The sequence below is a fragment of the Hemiscyllium ocellatum genome, chromosome 13, assembly GCF_020745735.1.
Source record: "Hemiscyllium ocellatum isolate sHemOce1 chromosome 13, sHemOce1.pat.X.cur, whole genome shotgun sequence".
NCBI classification, from domain to species: domain Eukaryota; kingdom Metazoa; phylum Chordata; class Chondrichthyes; order Orectolobiformes; family Hemiscylliidae; genus Hemiscyllium; species Hemiscyllium ocellatum.
In genome coordinates this window covers 39225049-39252009 of record NC_083413.1, presented here as the reverse complement: position 1 = coordinate 39252009, position 26961 = coordinate 39225049, and the positions used below count along the sequence as shown (strand labels likewise).

Here is a 26961-nt window from a genome sequence, read left to right as displayed (position 1 = left end):
TCTCCGACACTCTAGGGGAAAAAAAGCCATTCCCTATTCAACCTCTCCCTATGGCTCAAACACGCCAGTCCCAGCAACACCTTTGCAAATCTTTGCTGAATCTTTTCAAGTTTAACAACACCCTTCCTATAGCAGGGCGACCAGAATTGAATGCAGTATTCTAAAAGTGGCCTCACGTCACAGGTTCTAAAAAGAGACAGTGCAAGATAGCAGATGATGACATATCCCTCCCAGATCGCCTCAACACCTTCTATGCTCGCTTTAAGCAGAATTTCAGTGGAGAGCTAACACCTATTCCGAAAGTCAGAGTTTTACAGTGCAGTACAGGCCCTTCAGCCCTCGATGTTGCACCGACCATGTCTGAAGCCCACCTAACCTACACTAGTTCATTTTCATCCATATGTCTATCCAAAGACCATTTAAATGCCTTGAATTTGGCGAGTCTTCAACTGTAGCAAGAAGTGCGTTTCACGCCCTACTACTCTGAGTAAAGAAACTACCTCTGACATCTGTCCTATATCTATCACCCCTCAATTTAAAGCTATGTCCTCTCAGGCTAGCCATCACTATCTGAGGAACAAGGCTCTCAACGTCTACCCTCTCTAACCCTCTGATTATCTTGCATGTCTCAATTAAGTCACCTCTCAACCTTCTTCTCTCTAACGAAAACAGCCTCAAGTCCTTCAGCTTTTCCTCATTAGACCTTCCCTTCATACCAGGCAACATCCTAATAAATCTCCTCTGAACCCTCTCCAAAGCTTCCACAAGCTTCTGAAATTACGGTGACCAGAACTGTATGCAATACTCCAAGTGAGGCCGCACCAGACTTTTGTACAGCTGCAGCATGACTTTGTGGCTCCCTCTCTAATAAAAGCTAACATACCATAGGCCTTCTTAACAAATCTATCAACCTGACAGGCAACTTTCAGGGATCTATATACATGAACACCAAGATCTCTCTGCTCATCTACACTGCCAAGAATCTAACGATTAGCCCAGTACTCTGCATTCTTGTTGCCCCTTCCAAAGTGAATCACACACACCTTTCCACATTAAACTCTATTTGCCACCTTGCAGCCCAATTCTGCCCCTCTGTAGCCTGCAACATCCTTCAACATTGTCCACAACCCCACCGACTTTAGTGTCATCTGCAAATTTACTAACCCATTTTCTATGCCCTCAACCATGTCATTTATAAAAATAACAAACAGCAGTGGTCCCAAAACAGATCCTTATGGTACATCATTAGTAACTGGACTCCATGATGAGCATTTCCCATCGACCACCACCCTCTGTCTTCTTCCAGCCAACCATCTTCTGATCCAAACTGCTAAATCACCTCAATCCCATGCCTCCGTATTTTGTGCAACAGCCTATGTGGGGAACCTTATCAAACACCTTTGTGAAATCCATATACAGATCAACCGCTTTACCCTCATCCAAGGGTAAGGTTTGTGAGGCATGGCCTACCCTTCACAAAACCGTATTGACTATCCTTAATGTATTCTCCTCTCTGGAAGATTATAAATCCCATCTTTTAATAACCTTTTCCAACACTTTACTCACAACTGAAGTAATGCTCACTGGTATACAATTACCAGGGTTGTCTCTATTCCCCTTCTTGAACAAGGGGACACTAGCTATCCTCCAGTATTCTGGTACTATTCCTGTACACAATCACAACAAAAAGATCAAAGCCAAAGGCTCTGCAATCTCCTCCCTGGTTTCCCTGAGAATCGTAGGATAAATCCCTTCCGGCCCTGTGGACTTATTTATTTTCACACTTTACGGAATTGCTAACACCTCCACCTTGAAAACATCAATCCCGTCTCATCTAGTTGCTTTAATTCAGAATTCTCCTTGACAACATTGGTATTCACTCTGTAAAAAGACAATGAAAAATATTAATTCAATGCTTTCCCTATCTCCTTGGACTCCACTCACAACTACCACTACTGTCCTTGATTGGCCCTAATCTTTCTCCAGTCATATTTTTATTCTTGATTTACCTATAGGAAGCTTTATGGTTTTCCTTGATTCTACCTGCCAATGACTTCTCATGTCCCCTCCCAGTTCTTCTTAGTTCTCTCTTTAGGTCTTTCCTGGCTAACTTGTAACTCTCAAGCACCCTAACTGAGCCTTCATGTTCATCCTAACATAAGCCTCCTTGACGAGAGATTCAACTTCTTTAGTAAACCACAGCTCTCTTGCTCTACCACTTCCTCCCTGCCTGACAGATACATACTTATCAAGGACATGCAGTAGCTGTTCCTTGAATAAGCTCCACATTTCAACTGTGCCCATCTCCTGCAGTTTCTTTTCCCATCGATTGGATGCTAAATCTTGCCTAATTGCATCATAATTGCTTTTCCTCCAGTAAAACCCTTGCCCTGCATTATATACCTATCCCTTTCCATCGCTAAAGTAAACACAACCGAATTGTGGTCACGATTACTAAAGTGCTCACCTACCTCCAATTCCAACATCGGGCCAGGTTCATTACTCAGTACCAAATCCAATGAGGCCTCACCCCTTGTTGGCTGGTCCACATACTGTGTCAAGAAACCATCCTCACACACTGGACAAAAACTGACGCATCTGAAGTACTCAAACTATAGTATCTCCAGTCAATAGTTGGAAATTTAAAGTCCCCCATAACAACTACCCTGTTACTCTTATTCTTATCCAGAACTACTTTTGCCATCATTTCCTCGACATTTCTGGAACTATTTGGAAGCCTATAGAAATCTCCTAACAGGATGATCATTTCAATTCCTGTTCTTGAGTGTTTGTTAAGTGCTTCCCTAATTAATCATACAACTGTGCTTAGATTTTCTCAATTTTGAATTATACTTTCAGAGTTTTAACCAGAATGTTCAAACTAAAATTTCTTACTCTGAGGTAATTTGATTCCTAAAGTATCTCCTTTCTTCATGAGAAACTGTTTTATACATCTACCTTCCACCAGACCCTGTGTAAACTGAGAAACAAAAGCTTTCCCAGGTATGGATTTTACCCCTGAGCAAAAACAAAAAATGCTGATCCTTCCAAACAGAAAGCAAGCTAATGCTCCTCAACATTTACTCTGTCCACCCAAGCAGAAAATAGATAAAGAAGAATGAAGCTATGGGAGAAGGGCAGTGGCAGCAGGAGATAAAAATTGGAAGCAGAGTCACTTCAACTTGTCACTACCTATCAAAGCTCAAGTGTGTCATCACAAGAAAATTGGTATGCAATTTGTGGATTTTTTTTCTGATTAGTTAAGTTGTTTAAATCAGGGACATTATTACAGTTAAAGAATATAGGGAAAACAACAGTTAAAGGGAATGTGTTTCTGTTGTCATATGTGGATGCTGGTGTGAACCACGGTGACCACATTTGCACCAAGTATTGGCTGCTCGAGGAACTTTGTTGACAGTCCAAACTGCAACAATCAGAGAAGGGCATCTGGACTCTGTATATTGCACTCCTGAGATTAATAGCATCAATTTAGTTATGGTCAGGGACAACTGCAATTCACCCAGAATTTAATTTTGAAGGAGCTTCATCCAGTGCCCGTGTCCAATAGGGAATGTGGTTCTTGCTTCCAGTGTGGATGTGGTTAAAGGCTATAAAGAAGATAAACTGACCACAGCACCATAGTCCAGCGGACCATTCATATGGGGAGGAGTAAAGAGAAATGCATTAAAGGTGGCGATATTTCAGCTCTATGACCTTTTGTCAGAATGAGAAAAAGGAGAGCTGCAGTCAATTTTAAACAAATCATAGAACCCCTATAGTGGGGAAGCAGGCCATTCAGCCTATCCAGTGTACAGCAACCCTCCAGACAGTATCCCATCCAAATCCACATCCCTGAAACTGTGGGCAATTTAGCATGATCAATCTATCTCACCTGCAAATCTTTGGACTATGGGAGAAAACCAGGCTACCTGGAGGAAACTCTCACAAACACAGGGAGAATGTGCAAACTCACACAGACAGCCACCCAAATCTAGAATCAAACCTGGGCCTCTGTCACTGTGAGGTAACAGTGCTAACCATTGAGCGGCCCAGAAAACAAGTTCTAAACAGGAAAAGATTGGGCAGAAGGAATGAAAGTGAGCACTTGTGATGTAGTGGAGGGGAGAACAGTTTAAATGACAGAAGTGATGGTGCAAGTTAAAAGAACATTGTAAATGAGACAAGAAAAGCAACATGGGTCTGAAGAAAATATAAAGCAGAAATATTACCAAAACTGCTATCCAAATGTACAAAGGAAGAGAAAAAAAATGGCAGCAGAGGCCGAGTACAGTACGAAATGCATCTAATCATTCTATTTCTAATAAAACTCATGACAGTCCTCATTGCTTAGAGCTAAACAGATCTCTTAATTCATGTTGCTAATTCAAGGCTATGCACGTGTCCTGTAGCAGATATGTTGACAAAGAGTATGCAGCACAGAAACAGAACATCTGGCCCACCAGTCCATGCCAGGTTCTTTGACGATGAACTAAATAACAGGCTTGGATATTACAGCTTAATTGAGGACAATGTACACGGTTCATTCAAAAACTCCCCAGGATTAGGAACTACACAGTGTCCTGAAGTGACTCCCTGCAACCTTTACAGACAATTGGGAAACTTTCATAGCCATTTGAGCAACATGAACAATACAGAGACATGTGCAAAAATATCTTGCAAATTTGAAAAGTGAGGTACATTATTTTCCCAGCCCTGGGATGACATGGACAATGACAAGTCATTTGGAAACATATAGTGAGTTTGGAAAAATGAGTTAATCGACATTAAAAAAGTTGTTCTACCCAGAGACTTTTCACCCACACAGTAGTTATATAAGAGCTTAAGATATATGAGCAGAAGTGAGCCATTTGACCCATTGAGTAGCTCCACTCTTGATCGAGTTATTGGATGACCCCACTTTTCCACCTGTTCTCTATAATCATGGATGCCCAAACTAATTAAAAATCTGTGTCAACTGTGAACCTACAGAATGAACCAACCTTGATAAGTGGTGAAAGATTCCACAAATCCACTATTCTCAGAAAGAAGAAATTCCTCATCTTTTTTAAATAGCTGATACCCTTACTCTGATATTATGCCCTCTGGTCCTAGGCTCTTCGACAAAGAGAAACAACATCAAACTATTTAACCTCTCTCACACAAAAATCTCTGTATTAGTAAGAATATGCTGAACCTTCTCTGGACTGCTTCCATTGTCAGTATATCTTTCCTTAGATAAGAGGATGCAAACTATTCACAGAATTCCAGGTGTGGTCTCACTAGCACCTTTTATAGTTTTAGTGAAACTTGCCTACTTTTATATTCCATTATCTGTGAAATAACGATCAACATTTTTTTTGTCTTTCTCTCACCCACTGAATTTTGATGCAAGTGTTTACCTGATTCATGTCCAAAGTTCCCCGTGTGCTGTTGTTTTCTGCAGTCTCTTTGCATTAAAGAATATTCAGCTTCTCTATTCTTCCTGCCAAAATGCATAACTTCACACTTTCCCACGTTACATTCATCTGCCAAGTTTTTGCCCATTCGGTTAACTTGTTTATATGTCTCTCCAGACTCTTTGTGTCTTTCTCACTGCGTGCCTTCCAATCTTATCATTCATAAACCCGGTGATAGTATATTCACTTTCCTCATCCAAGCCATTAAAATATATATGGCAATAATTATGGTCCCAGCACTAACATCTGTAGCATTCCAAAAGTTGCAGTGTGCCATCCTGAAAATGCCCCTTTGTCCCAACTGTCTATCTTATATTAGTTAGCCAATCCTCTTTCCATGTTGATATTACCCCAACACAATCAGCTCTTGTTAAGAAACCTTATGAGAAGACCTTACCAAATGACTTTTGGAAATTCAAATACATGTATATTACATCGACTGGTTCCCTTTTTCTTGATTCTGCTTGTTATCTTGTTAAAGAATTCCACTAAATTTATCATCAGGTATGATTTCCCGTTCATGAAGTCATGTTGCGTCTTCTTAATTGTATTATATATTTCTAACTGCTCTGCTGTTATATATTTTATAATAGACTAAAATATTTCCAATAACCTATGTTAAGCTAATTTGCATACAATTACCCACTTTGTCTCCCTTTTTGAAAATGGGTGTTACTTTGGCAGGTTTCCAATCCTCTGGAGCTTTTCAGAATCTAAGGATTCTTGGAAGATTATTACCAGTGCATCCACTAATTCTGTAACTACTTGCTTTTGCATCCTCGGACACAACCCATCAAGTCCAGGTGATGTATTAGCCATTAGCCTTATTAATCCTGCTAATACTTTCTCTCTTATGATACTTATTGTGTTAACTTGCCTCCCAACATCATCTGTTTAGTATTTTAGAAAACTATGAATGTTTTCTACCGTGAATACTGATGCAAACTATTCATTCAACTCCTCTAACAATTCCTGGTTCTCCATAATTATTTCTCCAGCCCCGTTTTCAAAGAATCGTATGTTCACTTTGACCTCTCTCTTCCTATCTATATATTTTAAAAAGCTCTTGCTGTGTTTTTTACAAGGCTGATCAGTTTCCCCTTATAGTTTATTTTCTTCCACTTTATTCTTTTTATTTGTCATCTTTTGTTGACATTTAAAGCTTTCTCAATCATCTAGTTTACCACTAACCTTTGCCTCATTCCCTGTTTTTGCTTTCAATTTGATACTATCCTCAACTCCCTTCATTAACCATGATACGCACCTTGTTCCTATAACCCTAGATTCTCATGTTGATTGAATGAACCAACAAATGAACCAATAGCTCTTGACCAAAGGTTCCAGTGGTCAATTTATTTCCAATTCAGAATTCATCTTCCTCACTGGGATATATCTGTGTGGTGAATCAAGAACCATTTTCTTAGATATCTGCCCTAGTTCGGGTTTTCTGTTAAATTCCTTTCCCAGTCCACTCAACCAACTATGTCCTCATTTCTTTGTAATTTGCCTTATTGTAGTTGAGTACTGTTGTTTCCGACATAGTTGCGCACTCTCAAACTAAATGCTAAATTTTACCATGTTATAATGACTATTTTCGAGGGGTCTTTTAATCCTGACGAACATATCCCAATAGTCACTGCATCAGAGGTCAGATCAGTTTTCCTTTGTGTGAATCTAAGGTAAGCGATGGGACCAGACGAGTACCAGGCTGTGCACTCAGAGCATGCGCAGATCAACTGGCAGAGGTCTTCCTGGACATCTTCAACCTCTGCCTGCAGCAGGCCACTGTCCCTGCCTGTTTTACGAGGGCCAACAGCATCCCTGTGCCCAAGAAGACTCAGGCAGCATGTCTCAATGACCACCACCCAATGACCCTAACTTTGGTGGTCATAAAGTGCTTTGAAAGGCTGGTCATGGCATTAGTCAACTCCAGCCTCCCCACTACTCTTGACCCACTCCAATTTGCCTATTGGACCAACAGATCCATGTCAGATGCCATATCACCTGCCCTTTACTCCTCCTTAGAACACTTTGAACACCAAGAACAGCTACATAAGAATCCTACTCATTGACTACAGTTCAGCCTTCAACACTATTATTCCCTCGAGACTGATTACTAAACTTAGCGATCTCGGACTAAGTCCCACTCTCTGCAACTGGATCCTCAGTTTCCTGACCCACAGGCCACAATCAGTGAAGACTGGGGACAATTTTTCATCCTCACTGGAGCCCCCCCAAGGATGCATACTCAGCCCCCTACTGTACTCACTGTATACCCATGGCTGCATCACCAAATACCAGGTTAATGCCATTTACAAGTTCACTGATGGCACTACCATAGTCGGTCGAATCTCAGATGGCGACAAAATGGACTACAGATGGGAAGTGGAAGACCTGGAAAAATGGTGCATTGAGAACAACCTAGCTCTCGATGCCAGCAAAACCAAGGAACTCATTATTGACTTAGGGCGGGATGTTACTCATGCCCCCCTACACCTTAACAACACAGAGGTGGAAAGAGTGGAGAGTGTCAAGCTCCTGGGAGTGGTCATCCACAACAAGCTTTCTTGGACTCTTCATGTGGATGCACTGGTTACCAAGGCATAACAACATCTCTTCTTCCTCAGTCAGCTGAGAAAATTTGGCATGATGGTGAATACCCTTGCCAACTTTTATAGGTGTGCCATAGAGAACATTCTGTCTGGATGTATCACTACCTGGTATGGCAACTGTACCATTCAAGATCGGAGACGGTTACAAAGAGTGGTGAACTCAGCCCGGACAATCACAAAGGCAAACCTCCCATCTATAGAATCCATCTACTAGGCCCACTGTCAAGGACAGGCTGCCAACATTCTCAAATATCCATCACACCCTGGCAATGCTTTTCTACAATCTCTACTATTGGGGAGCAAGTACAGAAGCCTGAACACATGCACCAGCCGGTTTTCACGACAGTTTCTACCCTACTGTTATTAGAATACTGAATGAACTCAAACTCTTAACATTTGCCCATACCTGTGTTTTTGTTTTTGCTGCTGTTTATCTATTATCCGCTGTCCCTGCTACTTAACGCTGTGATCTGCTGTATTGCTTACAAAACCAAGCTTTTCACTGTGCTTCAGTACACGTGACAATAAATTCAATTCAATTCAATTCAATCCAATTACAGTCGCAACATGTCCCAACTCCTATGCATTCACCAATGAAGTCAGGTGAGCCAAATGCCTTCTTCATTGCCTTGTCTAACCTGCAATTCCACTTTCAGAGCTTGTCAATTGAGAAATGCCCATTTATTGCTGATCTCTCATTTCTCTTGGTTGACCAACTTTCTATCCATGCTAAATAATCACAACAAAGTCCATGAGCCCTTATCTTGTGAAGTAACCTTCCTTGTTGTACCTTATAAAATGCTTTTTATGCTTTCAGACTATATTATGTTGTGAAAAAGCAGAGATACCTTTTCATTCCAGTAGCTGCTGCAATCTTTGATGATGACATTTGCACATAAATCAATGTAATGGCATGAACTTGGGTCAATTTATTGCAAAGGCATTGCTTACAGACACCAGGTCTTTATGAATTGAATGCAAGATGTCTGCCTGCAAGCTTCATAATAGATGTCACATGACTACAGCAAACTAGAAAGGACTTTGGACTGCATTTCAATTGGAAATCCTCCTTTTGATAAAAAAAATTGCAAGCACTATCATGTACATTTTGAGTTACCCAATTTAGCAAATATATAACCAACAGTTCTCATATTAACTGCTGTTTGTTATTCTAGCTAATCCCATCTTTGTCTGTTCAGTTACACACATTATACCCATGATCTTTAGAGTGTGTTTTGTGATGGTACACCTGCAAAATGTCGACTATTTGCAATGATGTGCCATTTGGTTATTTCAAAATCTGGCTCTGTTGATTTAGCTTAGCTAACTCTTTCATTTTGTTGTGTCCAGCAAGGCTGTCTTTTTATTTTGTGATTTCAGCCTCAGGATTCCTTTGTATTCCTGTAGTCAGACTGTCTCGGTCTTGCGCTGTTTGTTTGTCGGTCAGTCAATTTGGCCTATGAAATACTAAATCTCTTCTGGAGACAATTTCCTGTTCCCTGTGACTCCAGGCACAACAGCCAGCAGCACTGAATGGCTTAGGCCCAGCCATTAGGGGGCAGCAACATCATATTCCCAGCCAATGGGGAAAACAATGCCAACTCAGCAAGACGCAATAAAAGTCAGGACACATTTGCATATTTGGCTTCAGGAGATATAATGGCCAAAAAAAAGTGTAATGCAAAAACATCCATTAAGAAGGGGAACCTGCCAACCTTCCCTTGTTTGCTGGACATGCCACATCAGATTCACAGCAATGTGTTTATCCTTCTCAAATGGTGCAGCAAGCAATTCAGTTTAGGACAGTGAGATTAGAGCTCGACTATTCACCTTATCCGTGCTCCTCATGATTTTGGGTATCTCTTGAACTGAGTGGTAGGATAGAGCAATTATGCTATTTATCAGCATTAGCTACATCCTGTGAATGAAGAAAAATAACAAAGCATTTTCCATACACTTCTCAGTGGAACCTCTCAGGAATCAGACTCTTTGCCACATATCACTCCATTCGGAAGAGATCCAAAGATTTCTTGTCACCAAAACTCTATGTAGTTGCTTTTCTGCTCACAGTGATCTGCCAGATGGTGCATGCATAATGATTCCATTGCCAAGATTTTGTAGCGAGCACAATCAACGAGCATCCATATTCTATTCTGGGTTTGCTCTGGTCAGCATTCTTCACTCAACCAAAACTACCACAAACAGAATGACCTATTTATTCCACTCATTGCTATTGATGCGATGGATTATTACTTATCATAATTTTATGACACAGGGTAAAATCTCCTGCTTAATTTAAAACCAGCAACATAGAAAAGGTTTATCCTGTGCAGTAATCTGTAAATATTTGAGTGGCCGAGAACTATGTAAGGTAAAAATTAACAACTTTATTTCTTAAAGCATAACTGAGAATAATTAACTAACCACTTCTTTTATCACATCTTTTCCCATAGTGCCTTTCTTTAACGACCACTATCTCTTTACGTGCCCCACTTTACCACAGTTGAAACACCTGATGCCTTTCACCTCCTTTCCACCCTCTTGGGCTATTTTTATCCTGTGGTAAAGTCTTACTAGTACTCTCTATTCTTGGTTTAGTAGTCTAGGCTCTCCCCTTCACCCAACTTCTATTCCTCACAGGACAAAATTCTGGCTGGAAGCTTGTCTTACGCACCAACATGTATTAATCTGCTAATTCTGCTGCCCTCCTCACTTCCTGAACTTTCTGTTCCTCCACGTGAATTCTTATTAGCTCTGGAAGTGAGTTTTTAAACTCCACCAGCAGAATAATCTCCGAGAGCCTCAAATGTCCTACTTGCTTTCAAAGCATGCACCTATCGATCAAAATGACTACGTTTAATTCTTTCAAACTCAACATAAGTCTGACCTGGTTCCTTCCTTGTGTTTCTGAACCGGTGCCTATATGCTTCTGGTACCAATTCATAAGCACTTAAAATAGCCTGTTTAACCTCTTCATAATCTCTTGACACCTCATCAGACAGTGTGGCAAACACCTCACTAGTTCTGTCTACCAATTTGTCTGAACTAGTATTACCCATAAATCCTCAGACCACTCATCTGCCTAGCCAATTTTTCAAATTAGTAAAGGCTTCAACATCTTTCCCAAAATGTGGCAGAGTTTTGACATATTTATATATATATCACTACCTTCTCTTTTAATCTCATCCTGTTAACTTGACTTTGCTAAGTTGCAACTTCTCAAGTTCAAGTTCTCTCTTCCCCTTTCTTCTCTCTGTTTTTACTCAGCCAAGAACTTACTTTCTCTTTCTCTCTCTCTTTGTTTATCTTCTAACTCTATGTTCCTCAATTGTAATTTAAGTTTTTCTACCGCTATTGCACTTGTCTGTTTCTCCGACACACTTAAGTGTTTCAGTAGCCCCTTTACACTTTCAGCTTTATTTCTGTCCTTGGTTAAACCCAAATCTAACTTATTTGCTAATTCTAAAAGTATGGACTTTCTCTTTCCTTCTAAACTTTTTTGGTGAATTTGAGAATCATCTTCAAATCCCAGAACCTCTTTAGCAATTTTAAGAGCCAGTTCTCTCACTTTTAATTTAATCAAACGCAAGTCACCGAAATTAAACAAATTGCCTCACTTGCATTTTATTTAAAGATCTTGGAACTAACCTGCAAGCGTTTAAATCTGCTGGGACTTTTCGTACTCCCAAATCTATTCAAATCGGTCAAAAACAGTTCAAATCACGGATCCGAGCTCCCAACCTGTTACGACAAGGGGTAAACTCGCCTTCTTAATTTAAAACCAGCGACACAGAAAAGATTTATCCCCTGCAGTAATCTGTAAAGTTTTGAGTGGCCGAGAACTATGCAAAGTAAAAATTAACAACTTTATTTCTTAAAGCATAACAGTGAATAATTAACTAACCACTACCTATAATTTCTTTCTTTCTTTAACCTATCTTTTACCTTCCCTCCTATGATACTAGTCCAATAAACTCCCAAATAAGACTTACAAAACCACACTTCTTTTTTCAAAACCAGGCAGCTGTAGGTTCTTGTCTTCCCATGTCTTCTTTTCCCCTTGTTAGGAATTTCTGTATCACAGGCTACTGATCGAAAAGATACTTTTAAGAGAGATTTTTTTTCAAGCAGTCTGGTACATGCTAGGACTTAGCACTTCTCCTCCCAACTTTTCAATTTCCCCCCGGTCTTATATCCCCGAGCATCAGATTATGTTATTGGCTTTTAAGATTGTCAATATACTCAATTCAAACTGGATTGGAGTTTGATATCTTTTCTGGACATAATTCAAACTGATTGGCCAAATTAGAATTTGTTGGTGTCTCCAGGCAATGAACTAATCGAATTGTTCGACCCAGTGTTACGTTGCTGCCTTCTTGAGAACACTTGGCGTTATGTCCAGTAGTGCTGCTGCTTTTAACTCTCTTAAAAGGTACACCCACATCTTCACAACAATAATGACTGAATGGCAGTGATTGTTATGTTAAATGTTATGCTTTGAGATACTTTGAGTTGACAGGGCCTGTTTCCACACTGTAAGTAATCTAATCTAATCCAATCTAAAATGCTAGTTTTGTATTCCTAAATCATTGAGATAGTTGCCAACTTCTATTATACATTATAATAAGAACATGACTAAAATGTATTGAATAGTTGAAGTCAGATACAATGCTACCAACAGCAAGCCCAAAAATATGAGAAATTTAAACACAAAATGACACAGATTCATTTTTCAATGCTTTTTATTATGGGCAGCGCAGGACATGGAAGGACCGGAACATGATAGCATACATCACATAATACATTCCAAGCAAACAGCCTCACATGCCCCTGCATCTGTTCATGAAATGTAAAACTAAATAACTACAAGTCACCACAAGGGATCAGTTAGCAAATATTGTTTAACTTTATTTGACCTATAACTGACTACTCCTGTTATAAAACATATTTTCTGTTGATTTATTTAAACAAACATTTAGTGCTTATTCCAGCATGTACACTTTCCTGGTAGCTGTCAGGATATAGTTACTCTCTGCCAATGAACTTCGACTCAGCTCTTCCATTCCAAACCCAAGACTGCAGATGAATTCCAGGGCACGAGGGTGATCCTCTGAGGAAATTAATTCTCACCTCTCTATGAGAGCTACAAATGTGCTACAGTGAGAGCCAAGTACACCGAGTGTCGAGTTCACTGATCTGATCAAGGTATACTTTCTTTGGTGATGCTCTGCAGTATACAATAGGACCTTCCGAGTGGTCACAGTCTCTTGTTATCCTTCATAATACAGCCGAGTAATTAGGCGTGGCCCTTGAGAATGCAGAAACAGTGGAAGGACTGATCTTATTGAAGGAGGAAGGAGCAGTCCATGGGAAAGGAATGGGACGGGGACAGAGGGGGAACTTGTCAGTATGCATAGTGGTATGGGTAACCATGGGGATGGCCAGCTTATCTGAATAATGTCCTCCTAGGAAACATTATTGCAAGGAATAACTGGATCCAGCAAACGTTCAGACAATGATCTCCAAGGCCCTGATGGACTTACCATATGGATGCAAAAGCTCTCAGACCATACTTTGATGACAAGAAACAGCAACATTGTACAATTGTGCAAAATCACCAAGAGTAGGATTACTGACTAGAGTATTAACTGTTGCTGGTGGAACTAACAGTTTTGTATACAAACTAATCTTATTGTATAGCACAATAATCCTAGCTAAGCACAAACAGGCTGTATCTGCATAGCATCACTTTTGTGAACCCTTCAGTTCTAAAATCAAAGTAGTGCCTGTATTCTCAGGCACTTCAATGCAATGCTCCTTTGCTGCCTCAGAAAATGTGGAGGCAGCTTCCTCATTTCCCTGGCATTGTGACAGGGGTTGGTGACCTGGCCTTGGATGGATTCAACAGCTCTCAGCAATGACTTGGCTCCATCCTCTAACAGAAGATGCTGAAGGTGCTCAACTTGCGCATGCCTTGCCTTAGGTTTACAATTCTGCTGTCCTGAGGGAGGCTGCCATTGGGGCACAGATTATAGCCCTTTCAGCCAACCTAAACCAGCGAGACCCAGCTAAGCTCTCCAGTCTGCAGGTCACTTCCAATTACAGACATATCAGTGCTCAGGTTCTGAACCAGAGTAACACAAATTGCCTTGCACTTTGCATCTGACAATGCGTTGCTCCTTCATGCATGACAGCACATTGCTACTTCAAGCTTCATTGCATGTTGTTCCTTTATGCATGACTGTGTTGCTCCTGGAGGTTGGTCAATGAAAACCTCTGGGCAGTCCTGCCCCAGCTCTACATTTTGGCATTTGAATAGAACAGAGTTCAAATGTGCATTTGCTTTATTACAGATATTAATCAACTGGGAAACATTCCAGGAACATGAGCACTGAGTAAGCCCTCAGTGACGCAGAAACAATGAACGCGTTGGGTGTCAGCTGGGTTATCTCAATAGTAATGTGTGGAGGCCATGATGGAATTGCTTCCTGCCATATGACAAGGTTACTCAGTAGCTGGAGTAAAACTATTCAGTAGTTGAGCAGTTACATGTCTGGGATCTAACAAAGAAATTCAGACATCATGCTGCAAAAGGACAGAGCTCAGTAAGATAGAGTCTGAGAGACTAAAGTTATTGCATCACATGCCACGTCATTTTCTAAATGTTGTTTTTTAGATTGTTGGTCATTCATATCACTGATACATTGTGTATGTTTGGACAGCTACCCATGCTGCCAGCGTTGAGGTGTGTACCACCTTGTTGGTTGCATGGGTCTTACTCTAGGGTGCAGTGTGGGAGTTTGGAAACTGATGTGCTCCCCATTTGACTTAATGCCCTTTGGTATCACATGTTTTGCAGATGTGAAGAAATGCCAGACAACCTCAGAGTAGGTATTAATGACATTCTAGCTTGGTCTGTGCGTACTGCTGACCATATGAACAGCATTGGCTGCACCCTGTGCCTGTAACTAATGGTGGCCTGACATCTCATCGAAATAGGAGAAAGTGAGGACTGCAGATGCTGGAGATCAGAGCTGAAAATGTGTTGCTGGGAAAGCACAGCAGGTCAGGCAGCATCCAAGGAGCAGGAGAATCGACGTTTCAGGCATGAGCCCTTCTTCAGGAAACTGGATCTTCAGGATCTCATCTAAGTATCAATGAAGTGCCCTTTTCTCTTACCCAGAAAATCTTTGCAGAGGGCTTTGACTTAAGTAGAGGTGATTACTAACTGGATTAGCCTCTCCAAGAGTTCTTCTTCAAAGCGGTCACACTCATGCACTTGCAGAATCAATAGACTCTCGGGGTTTGTGCCTGTACAACATGAATTAAAGTCTGTTAACATGTAGTTGCTTTGTACCTTAAGCTGGTTCTCAGGTTTACTCCCGATCTTGCAGGAGGGGAGAGAAAGCAGAGTTAACAACTCGGGTCCAGTGAGCCTTCTTCAGAATGGGTCCAGATCTTGTCTGGACAATTTTATATCACCCTCAGAAAGCCCATGTGTAATTAATTGGCAGATCCACTGCTTGCCAATAACAAGAAATCTTTTAAATGATCTTGAGAGGAGATCTCTTACGACAAAATGGCACAACAACCACTGCAAGCATCTATGCTTCTCCAGCTTATAGAATCACTTTTTAGTAATTGAAATGTTGTTTTACCGAATGTTGCGTCCTATGTAGTTGAACTGACACTATCATTTGATTGCTGATGTTAGTTTTAAACCTGTAACAAGTGTTTTAATAGCTGTGCCTCAGCTTTCATGGCAAGAACCAGGCTGACACTCCATTTACTTATATTTTTGTAAAGGAGATAGAAGGTTTCCAACTTGGTAAGTCTTCACATTTGGCAGGAGATGTGTCTGCTTCCTAGTTATTGAAGTTGTGGATCTGCACACATGTAAAAACTTATTGTGGTTGGTCTTCCAAATGTTTTAAGACTCAGAGTTAGTCTAATCTTCAACAAAAATTCTTTTATAAGCAAATACTGGAGCTTACTACTACATAGCCACCGTGATGTGAGGTGACAAGGCATACTGATGATTTGTAACGACGATGCTGTAATACATTAGCTTCCTTAACGTAAATATGAGATATGGGTCGTGTAGTACTGAAGAATTCAATGAACTTTTCTTGCACTTCCAGGTATTTTACATCTGTATACTACAATCACAGGCACTTGGGTGTCTGGAATCAAGCTAAACAGTTCAGATGGAGATAGCGCACTTCCCATGGTGTTTCATGCTGCAAAAGGACAGAGCTCAATTAGATGAAGAGTTTTACATTACAAGGTCAAATGTGTGATATGGTGAGAATATCATGAGCACATCTCTTCAAGGAATATTGCATTTAAGAACATGCAGTGTCAGTTCTTAAAAATCAAAATACTGCAACTTGAAATAAAAACATAAAATGCTGAAGAAACTCTACCAAATTTGCTGAGTTTCTCTATTACTGTCAATTCTTCACATTCATTCTAAACTTAATGTATTTTTATGTTTGCAAATAATTCCATTTGCCAGTTTTTAATTGGATATAATGGTGTACCCCCTTTTCAGAAGATGCAGTAGAGAGTGGTGAACTCCCACATCACAGGCTAATTGTTGGTTCTGTGCACATTATTTCTTTCATATATAAAATCTGCAGGCTGAATCATTAGAGACTCAGTCTGTTTATGAGAAGCTGCATTGATAGAGCAAGATAACATAGGTTCCTCTTTACAAAATGAAGATTTATTAATCTTAACTTCAAAATTCAAAAATGAATCAAAAGTGGTGCATTTATTAAGAGGTACAGCATTTTCATACGTCTATGCCTTATCATTGAACATCAGTCAGAATGAAGGAGGTAGTAAAGTGTCAGCTGTTGTTGCTAAGCCGCAGGTATGTGTGGGCACGCAGCAGCCTAAAAGGTACACCATTGGCCTGATACCATGTTGATGAGTTGAGTAACCAAGGAAATTAAATTTTAAGATAGCACACACTGAAAAAACTAGCTGAGTTCAACAATGACCTTTTAAAGGGAACATCGTTCGCATCTCCTTGTACTGTAATCCTCTGGATATAAAGGCTAACATTTGAACAGCCTTTTTCATGTTTTGTTTCATTCTCTGACATTTTAATGATCCACGCACATGGATCCAAAGTCTCTTTGGACTGCTGGTATTTTTAGCCTTTCACCAAAAAGTGTATTTTACAACCAAAGTGTGGCCTAACATTTGCCAGCAATGAAATCTATTTGTCTTTTCTTTCAATTAATCCTTTAGTAATTCTTTATAATTTTATGGTTTAATTTATACTGCTTAAAAATGTCTAGGAAACAGTGTAGGCTAGAGAAAGAGAAAAAATCAGCTGCACTTCTAAAACTTAAAAATGTGAGATGATGCATTTTGAAGAGGACTAACAGTAAGGGAGTACATATTGAATGGTCAGAGCCTCGGAAGCATAGACTAATCAGTATGACCTTGGTGTACATGTGCATAGATAAGTAAAGGCAGCATGACGAGTAGATAAGGTGGTTATTAAGGCACATGGATACTTTATACATAAAGGCATTGATTACAAGAGCAAGAAGATTATGATGAAGCTGTGTATAACAATAGTTAGGCCACAGTTGGAATACTATGTGCAATTCTGGTTGCCATTTTATAGGAGGAATGCAATTGCACTCATGGGGATGCAGAGGAGATGCAAGCCTGAAGCAATTCAGCTACGAAGGGAATCAAGGGTTCAGATTGGAATTGTTTTCTTCAGAGCAGAGAAGGTTGAGGGGTGAATATGATTGTGGCAAACAAAATTCTGAAGAGCATAGATACCAGCAAATAAAGGAAATACTGCACAAATTCCAGCAAGCTCTACAGTAACTTTTGATAATGGCAGATGTGAATTCAAGTTGGCATGGTGGCTCAGTGGTTAGCACTACTGCATCACAGCGCCAGGGAGTTTGGTTCGATTCCAACCTTGGGCAACTGTCTGTGTGGAGTTCTCCCCATGTCTCCGTGGGTTTCCTCTGGGTGCTCCGGTTTCTTCCCACAGTCCAAAAACGTGCAGTTTAGATGTATTGGTCATACTAAATTGCCACTAGTGTTCAGGGATGTGTAGGTTAGGTGTAATAGTCAGGGATAAATGTAGAGTAATAGGAAGGGGAACAGATCTGGTTGCGTTACTCTTCGGAGGGTCAGTATGGACTTGTTGGGCCAAAGGGCCTGTTTCCACACTGTAGGGATTCTGTAAGTTGATATGCTTAAGGGACAGCTTTCAATGATTACAAGAATTAAAACAGCTTTCATGGTAATAAGATTAAACAGCATATTGAGAAGAAGTGGAAAAAGATTTAATACTTCCAAGTAAATTCGAGGTCAGAGATGGACTGCACAGAAACACAAGATTGGACTTTGTGGAGGCGTGACTTCTTAAGATATAGCATAGACTCAAAATCAAATATTAAGTGCATAAGTGACACCCAATTACAGAGCTGCAGAAAAGAAGAAATTTCACAGCAAAGATCTTAGTAGGTTACAGAAATCACCTACGTCAAAGAAAATGAAAGCATTTAAGGGTAAATTGATGTTCTCAATAATCCAGAATCCACAGAAGTTATTTATGACTCTGGACAGTGTACTGAATTTATCTTGATACTCGAGCCAAAATCACTATCTGATCAGACTTGTTACCATGGCTGAAGAAGCAGAAGTTACAGCTCCAGAGATGAGACTATATGTTGGTGGAATAAATGTTCAGAGCATAAGAATGCTACAAATTACACTGCAACACATAGGAGTGTGAGCTAATTGAAAATATGTACACAGTTTGCAACCAACACTCCTTGCTTTTGAACCAACATGCTTGGACCTTCACTTCCTCAGAGATCAGAAGGGGTCCCACTAGCTCCAAGAGAACAGCTGGTCCAGCAACTAACTGTTTTTAACCAACTAAACAAGGGACCATTCTTGGGCTTCCTAGACCAAAAAGAAGAATCTGCTCAGATTACATACAAAGGTATAAAAAATGTCAAAGGGCCAAGAAGAAACAGGAACTGGAAAACTAAGAGAGACTCAACCAAACTCAACAAAACCAGAAGAGTGATGAAAACTGCACTACCATTTGGCAGTATTGTGTTGAAGGATGGCCAGACCAATAATCCAGGAAGTTAGCTTGAACACATACTTGGATCACGGACAGCATTTTGAGATCAAGAAAGGCTTACTAGTGTATGACAAGAGATTGGTTTTTCCAACTTGTCCTTGGGGAGACATTCTGGGAGGGACACAGCAGAATTAAGCATGATTAGGTGTACAGCCAGGGCTCCATCAATGGAGTAGCAGCTAAAAATCACAAAAAGACGACAGAGATCTTGTCACATATTGCGAAATCTGCAGATACTGGATTGTCATATTTGGTAAACACTTGTCATCACTGAAGGCAGATCTGAAGCTAAATCTCTGCAAAGTTTGCAAGAAGCAGCAAATACTGAAAGCAAAAATGAGCGCTGAAACCCACTTGAGCTCTTTCAGGAATCTTTAATGTTGTTCACAAGCAGAATACTTTGGTAACCAACTTAATTTAGCAGTATTGCCAATGCCGGTGAAAAAGATAGTCTTGGGTGAACAAGCAACACAACAGTGTGAATGTAATTACTTCACCAATTATACAAACTCACATCTAGCTTGATCAACATATATATGTCTCGAAAGGAGTTAGATCCATGTCCACAGACATAGGACAGAGTCAAAAAAAAATTATCTGGTTTAAGCTTCTAGGATACTGAGAAAAAAAAACAGATCTCTTATAATCACAAATTCTCTAGCTATGGCAAGGAAGAAATAGCTTGTTTCATCAAATAGCTATCTTTCAATGAGTAACATTCATGATACCATGGGCAATATCAAAGTTAGAAAATAGTAATTCCTCTGTGAAAGAACTTCAGGAGGTTAATGGAAATTAACCAACATCAACACAGAAAATCTCCTCAGCGGATGTCCAAGACATAAAAGATCTTTCTCCAAAGAAATTACTCACAGATTAACCATGTTCATTAATTCTCAAACAAGTCCCCCAAGTTCCAACAAAGCTACATTCTGAGAAAAATGTGGAACAACCATACTACCTGCATTTGTGAAGTCACAGATTATATGCGATTGCATGTGTGTGATTAGGTTAGCAATGGGAAGAAAATAGAGATGTTGTGTAAGCTAATGGAGCTGAAGGGGTTAATGTTCATGTCACACTGGCTCCACCCTTTTTAATAATGTCATATACAATCAGAGTTGAGACCAGAAGTTCTGCTCTAGCTTTACGAGGGACCAGATAAATTTGCACTAACTCCCTAAAGTTCCAATAGCTATACCTGACCAAATGTACAAAGTCAAAAATCACACAACACCAGGTTATAGTCAAACAGGTTTATTTGGAAGTACTAGCTTTCGCAGCGCTGTTCTGTCAAACCACCTGAAGGAGTAGCGGTCCAAAAGCTAGTGCTTCCAAATAAACCTGTTGGACTATAACCTAGTGTTGTGTGATTTTTAACTTTGTACAGCCCAGTCCAACACCGGCACCTCCAAATGTAGTTATACTTACTGCTCTCTTGCAACCTAACAGCTCTTTTCTAATTCCATCTAAGCTCTATTCGATAGGTAGTGAAAGAGGATACATCATAGACTAACTACTAAAAAGGCCCACTCAGAAGCAAACTACCTTAGACGAACCTCACTAGTACCACACATTGGTAAAAGTAGCAAATACCATAAAATGCCAGCAGTGACCATCTGGTACAATTACCACAGAAACCACCTGCTCCTTCCCCAAGAACCTCTGGGCACAAATGCGCCCACAGAATAAAGACCAGGCAATATCGTTGGGTATGCTGAAGTGGCCATGCAACAACTGCAAACTTCCCTCAGAGACATGAAATGGTGTGATTTCAGTATTTTCAGGCTCAGCATTGCATTATAAATCCTTCTAAACCAATTTTACATAAATCACATAAATTTTACAGATTTATTGCTGAATCTAACAGAATTCCATTCAAAACTATATACACTCTAAAACATAATAAAACGAAGAGAAATAGCACACTGTTACTGCCGAAGTAATTGGACAGAGCGAGAGAGCAAGATACAGCGTGGTACCTGATATTTGAAGGGAGCGATTTGCATCAGTTGCTGTAGAAGTGGTTCTCCTATCTTCTTGCTGGGGACATCAGCAACAAAATGCAGACAGAGTACCTCATCATCCTCGAACACTGCATGTTTGACCATCGACTTGATGGCAACCGTAAATTTCTCTTGGAGACCGTAGTTTTTGTCCACCTTGGTAAACATCATCAGAGCATGAAACTGCACCGCCTGCTTCCCCGCTGTGTCCTCAGGCTCGCTGTTAGCAAAGGGGGCACTTCCTTGAGATTCTGCCGCTTTCTTCCCACTGAGGTTAGCTGTCAACTGAGTGTCGCCCTGTGAACTCTTTCCTGCCTGATTTTCCTTCATTCTCCGGGTGGTGCTGGAAAAATTTTCATGGTTGGATCCTAAGTAGTAAAAGGCAAACACTGCCAACGCAGCGACCAACAGCAGCCCGAAGTGGTAGGAACGGAAGGAGGCCTTACTCTGGACAATCTTCCTGCACAATCCCATTGTTCCCGGACCGTGCAGCTCCCAGCTGTTGCGCCTCCGGGACAAGCTGAAATCTATTTGCAGCTCGTCCACCAGCGAAACACCATGGCGAAGCCGATAGGTGGAAGGGGCAGGCTCCTTCCAGCAGCAGCCAATCCCAGGAGCCCCCAGCCGTGATGTAGCGGCAATGAGAACTGCAGCCGCCAATGAGAAGCAACGAGAGCTTTCAGGAAATGACCAGGGGAGCTTCCACGGCCAGAGGTAAATGACCAGGGGAAGCTTCCACTGGCGGAGGGAAATGACCAGGGAAGTTGCGAGAGGCGGAGAGAAATGACCAGGGGAGTTTCCATGGCCAGAGGAAAATGGCCAGGGGAGGTTCCACGGCTGGAGAGAAATGACCAGGGGAGCTTCTATGGCCAGGGAAAAATGACCAGGGGAGCTGGAAGCATTAGGAGATTGACCCTCTCAATTTTAAAAATCTTTCTTGGAGTGTGGGCATCACTGGCTGGGCTAGTTTGCTTCCTTTCACTGACAAATGACAGTGGTCTCATGGTCTTCATTAGATTTTTTTTAAATATTGAATTCAAATTGTAGCATTCAAACCTGGATCCCCAAATCATAACCTGGATCTTTGGCATAGTAGTCCAATAATAATTACCATTATCTCCCCACACTCCTAATTACTGTTCAAAGTCAATCATATACTGCATATGATTGGGCCTGGAAGGTTTGAGATCAAGGGTTTGGAAGGTTTGTGGGCGGCACGGTGGTTAGCACTGCTGCCACACAGCGCCTGAGACCCGGGTTCAATTCCCAACTCAGGCGACTGTCTGTGTGGAGTTTGCACTTTCTCCCCGTGTCAGCGTGGGTTTCCTCCGGGTACTCCGGTTTTCTCCCACAGTTTCAAAGATGTGCGGGTTAGGTGAACTGGCCATGCTAAATTGCCCGTAGTGTTAGGTAAGGGGTAAATGTAGGGGTATGGGTGGGTTTCGCTTCGGCGGGTCGGTGTGGACTTGTTGGGCCGAAGGGCCTGTTTCCACACTGTAAATCTAATAATGTATTATGATACATTAGACATTCCAGTGGAGGGAAGCCCATTTGTTAAATTTCTGCATGAAGTAAAATTATTTTACAGCAGATGTTCCTTCAGTTTTTCATTTGGCTAGTCATTGTGACAGAAAGAACTTTATTTACTCAGATGAAGCTAGCATAGTGAATAGTACTTCTCTAGTGATAGTAATCATAGTCAGATGTGCAGGCATTGCTGATGAAGGGTTTATGCCCCAATACATCGACTCTCCTGCTCCCCGGATGCTGCCTGAAATGCTCTACTTTTTCCAGTACCACGTTTTTCGACTCCGACTCTTCAGCATCTGCAGTCCTCATTTTCTCCAAGTTAGGTGGATTGGCTATGCTGAATTGCCCACGATGTGTCAGTGGATGTATAGATTAAGTAAATTAGCCATGGGAAATGAGGGGGTTACAGGAATAGGGTAGGGAGTGAGTCTGGGTGGGACGCTCTTCAGGGAGCCAGTATGGATATTTTGGGCCAAATGGCCTGTTTCCACAGTGTAGGGATTCCATGGATTTTTTTTTAAATCTCCCATTTTTGCTCCTTGATTTAGTATTTTTGGAATATCGTTGTGTCTTCTGCCATGAAGACTGGTATTCAAAGTATTTATTCCACTCCTCTGCCATTTTCTGGTTCCCTATAGTTATTTCCCCAGTCTTGTTCTCTAAGGGGTTTGGGGGTCTCTTTTTTATATGTTTGAATTGTTGTTGTCCATCTTGATGTTAGTTGTAAGTTTACCCTCTGCTTTTTCTCACCAGTGTTAAAATTAAGGATCTACACTGTTGGGAGTATTAGAGCTCACCCACACCATTGTCAATGAAGATTAAACAGCATAATCTTAACCTTCATCACACTATTTGCCTTTGCATTTTGAGCGACAGATCTGTGTTTTAATATGAAGAAATTAGCTTTACAGAAAATGTCAATTGCAGATATGATCACATGTACATCTAATCTGATAGATTTCATTTTTATTTTGATGAAAATTTTCAATATGAAAAGTTCCCAATATAAACATTACATCAAAGTAGTATTTCAACACTGATTGCGTCTTTTGATTACAGTAATTAAAAATAAACTCTGCTCATTGAAATGCTGCCAAGAACAGTACTGGACATCGATGGAGCCCAGTCACTGTCTCCAAATGATTGACCACCCACTCTCTCTCTCCCCACCCTTTCCCTGGAGTTCTACAGAGGGGTGTACACTAACACCACTGCCCACCCCCTTCCCCAGATAATCTCTCCAACACTTGCCCTGTACAGATCAAAGGTGGAACATGTCAAAATGTTGCAGTAAAAAGTGTGTGTTATTTTGAAACTCACCCCCGTGTGTGTGCACACGCATGTATACTATTTTGAGACTCATGCCCCCAAAGGCTGCAGCAGTCTTACTGTTGGTGTCCAGTCTGGCTGTCCTGGAAGGGGGTGGGGTGTTTAGGATATTCCCTGGAGTTCTACACAGGGGTAAGATTGGAGAGAGAGAGAGAGGGAGAGAGCGCGCGAGCGAGAGAGATCAGTAATTTGGAGATGGTGCCTGGGCTCCCATCAATGTCCTGAACTGTTCTTGGCAGCATTTCAGTAATGAGAGTTCATTTTTAAACAAAAGGCACAATCAGTATTGAAACTGATGCACTGATAGACCACTGACAGAAAACTTAGCAGAAGTCCCAAAAACTACCTAAATTGAGCAAGGTGCAACTGCAGTTTGGAACAACATAGAGCTAAACGTTATTCATTTAGAAGCAGTGATACAGTCCTTCAGCGATCAATGCTTTAAGATTGGAAAGCTTAGATATGAATAACATGGCAAAGTATAAAAAATAACTACAACAGATGTATAATCATTCTTTCCCTTCTGCACACATCCAAGTAAATCCTTAATGTAACCTACTCAATTATTTTTAAAATGTTTTTCTTGAAACAAACTAACTTTGTTAGAAACCAAGAAACAAACTACTAATTTGACTAATAAATGCCACTGATAGATAAAGTACACACAGCACATTGTGAAGGTGGCAAGTCCTGCAGGTAACTAAGTGGTCTAACACAAAAGCAAAAAAAAATAAGCCTAGGGTTTTGAGGAGAAGCGGAGGCTCTCCACCATTCAGTAAAAACTTCAATGCAGGCATTAAAGACATTAAATTGTGCAAACTGGCATCAAGCATGGGTCTGTCATCGCACAGACTCTCTCCTCCATCTTCCTTAACACACTTGACAACTCCAACCCCTTATTGAGCTGCAGTATGTAGATGACACTATAGAGGTTAAGCTCCAAACTAATATCAATTCACTTAGGCGTAGGAGAGAATGGGCCTTAGAGCTAGCCATAAGGAACACAAAGGACTTTGACCAACCTGCACTGACTGCACAATATTGCCTCCAAATTATCAAGATTCACAGCAAGCCACTGGGTCATGTGGATCAATTCACATAACTTGAGAACTTCTGCTTAGCAAGGGCAGACACCAATAATGAAATTTAACTTTGTCTCTATAGCACAGCCTTTGATTATTGGGGAAACAGATTGTTTGATAACAAACACCTTAACCCTGCCACCAAGATCATGGTCTAAAGGGTAACAGAGTTACTAGCCCCCCTGTGTGCATTAAAGATATGGACAATGTACAACAGACATCTCAAATCCCTTGAGCAATATTGCCTGTGATGTCTCTGCCAAACATACAAATCAATAGGCAGGATAGGTGCTGTAACATCAGTGTCCACTGTCTCTCTCCAGCCAACATACCTAGTACTGTAGCAATAGTTAAAAATCAGTCAGTTATGTTGGGTGAGCACATATCCAAATGCACATTTTCAAAAAATCTCTCTATTCAGGGCTTCATCAAAACAAACAATTACCAGGAGGGCAGAGAAGATGCTTCAACAATATCCTCAACTCCTCCCCAAAAGAATGCAATGCACTCACCCACTTGTGACAAGACCACCCAATTTAGAGAAGAACCATTAGAATGGAGCCAACCATTTCAAGCACCTCTAATAGGCCCATATAGAGAACAAGTGCAAACAGCAGAAATAGTGTGCAAAGCAACACACTTCCCCACTTCACCAAATACCATCTGCTGTGGCAGGGCTTGGGGTTCCAGCATCAGTCACCTCATCCCAATATCTAGAGTGAAAGAAGGTCATCGTTGATCTTAAGGGTCTATCCCAAAAAGAGCATAGGTAACAAAGTTCAATACTGTGGTGATGAAAGAATTTAAACTCTTTGGACATTAGAATTTTAACACGATGCATTTTTTTTTCAGAAAGCACCACCTAGTGATCATAACCTGTAACTAACTTAACAGGAGACAGTCCCATTTCAAAATTTGTAAAATGTGACAAAGGATGATAAATAACATTTTGAAGAAAGGAAGCCAGGCACAACTAAGATTATTAACACAAATTTCCTTAGTCTAACAATAGATAGTGTTTTGCAGTAATAAAGTCCTTAATGACATTTAAGGATATCGTCAGGATTATTTATTTACAACAACCAAATTTTTTTTAAAACAAAATACTTCCCTGATATTTTGGAGATGAAATTCATCAACTCCATTCAGCATTCCTGTTCCTTCTGAGCACAGCAAAATAATTCCAAGGTCCTGGGCTTTTAAAGTCTTCTCTCATTTAAGTACAACTTTCTATGTTTTACAACTATCAGAGTATTAATTCCACTTGGAGCAAATGTAATAACCATACCATGTAGAGGGCACATGAATTACTGAATCTGTGATATCTCGTTGAAAAAACAATGCAATCAGCTACAAACGATGTTTATAACTGGAGCACTGGAATACTAGGATGTACAAGTATTGTAGTTATACCTGGTTAGACCCCACTTGGAGTAATCTGAGCAAGGATATATTAGCTTTGGAGGGACTAAAATGTGGGTGTATAAAAATTATACCTGGACTTCAGGGTTATGAGGAGAGATTATACAAATTGGGGCAGTTTTCTCTAGAATTTAGAAGGTTAAGGTGTGATCAGATCAAAGTCTTGAAAATATTAATAGGAAAAGACAGGATTGATAAGCTATTTCTACTGACTGGGAATTCTTGAACAAGGGGTATAGACTGAGAATTAGGGCAGATCATTCAGGAGACATTAGGAAGCACTTCTATACACAAAAGGTTAGGAGATGTTCGGAACACTCTTCCACAAACCACAGATGCTGGATCAATTGCTAAATTTAAATCAGAGATACTAAATTTTTGGTA

At 40.6% G+C, this 26961-nt stretch overlaps 1 protein-coding gene across 1 annotated transcript in view; it reads right to left on the bottom strand.

Moving 5' to 3' along the window:
• xxylt1 (xyloside xylosyltransferase 1) overlaps nt 1–21769 on the bottom strand; it is a 176680-nt gene extending 154911 nt beyond the window's left edge. The window contains exon 1 of the mRNA XM_060834774.1: nt 21191–21769. Coding sequence (XP_060690757.1) covers nt 21191–21688 — 498 coding nt within the window. The 5' untranslated portion in view covers nt 21689–21769. The remainder of the gene's footprint in view (nt 1–21190) is intronic.
• Nucleotides 21770–26961: the final 5192 nt, after the last annotated feature.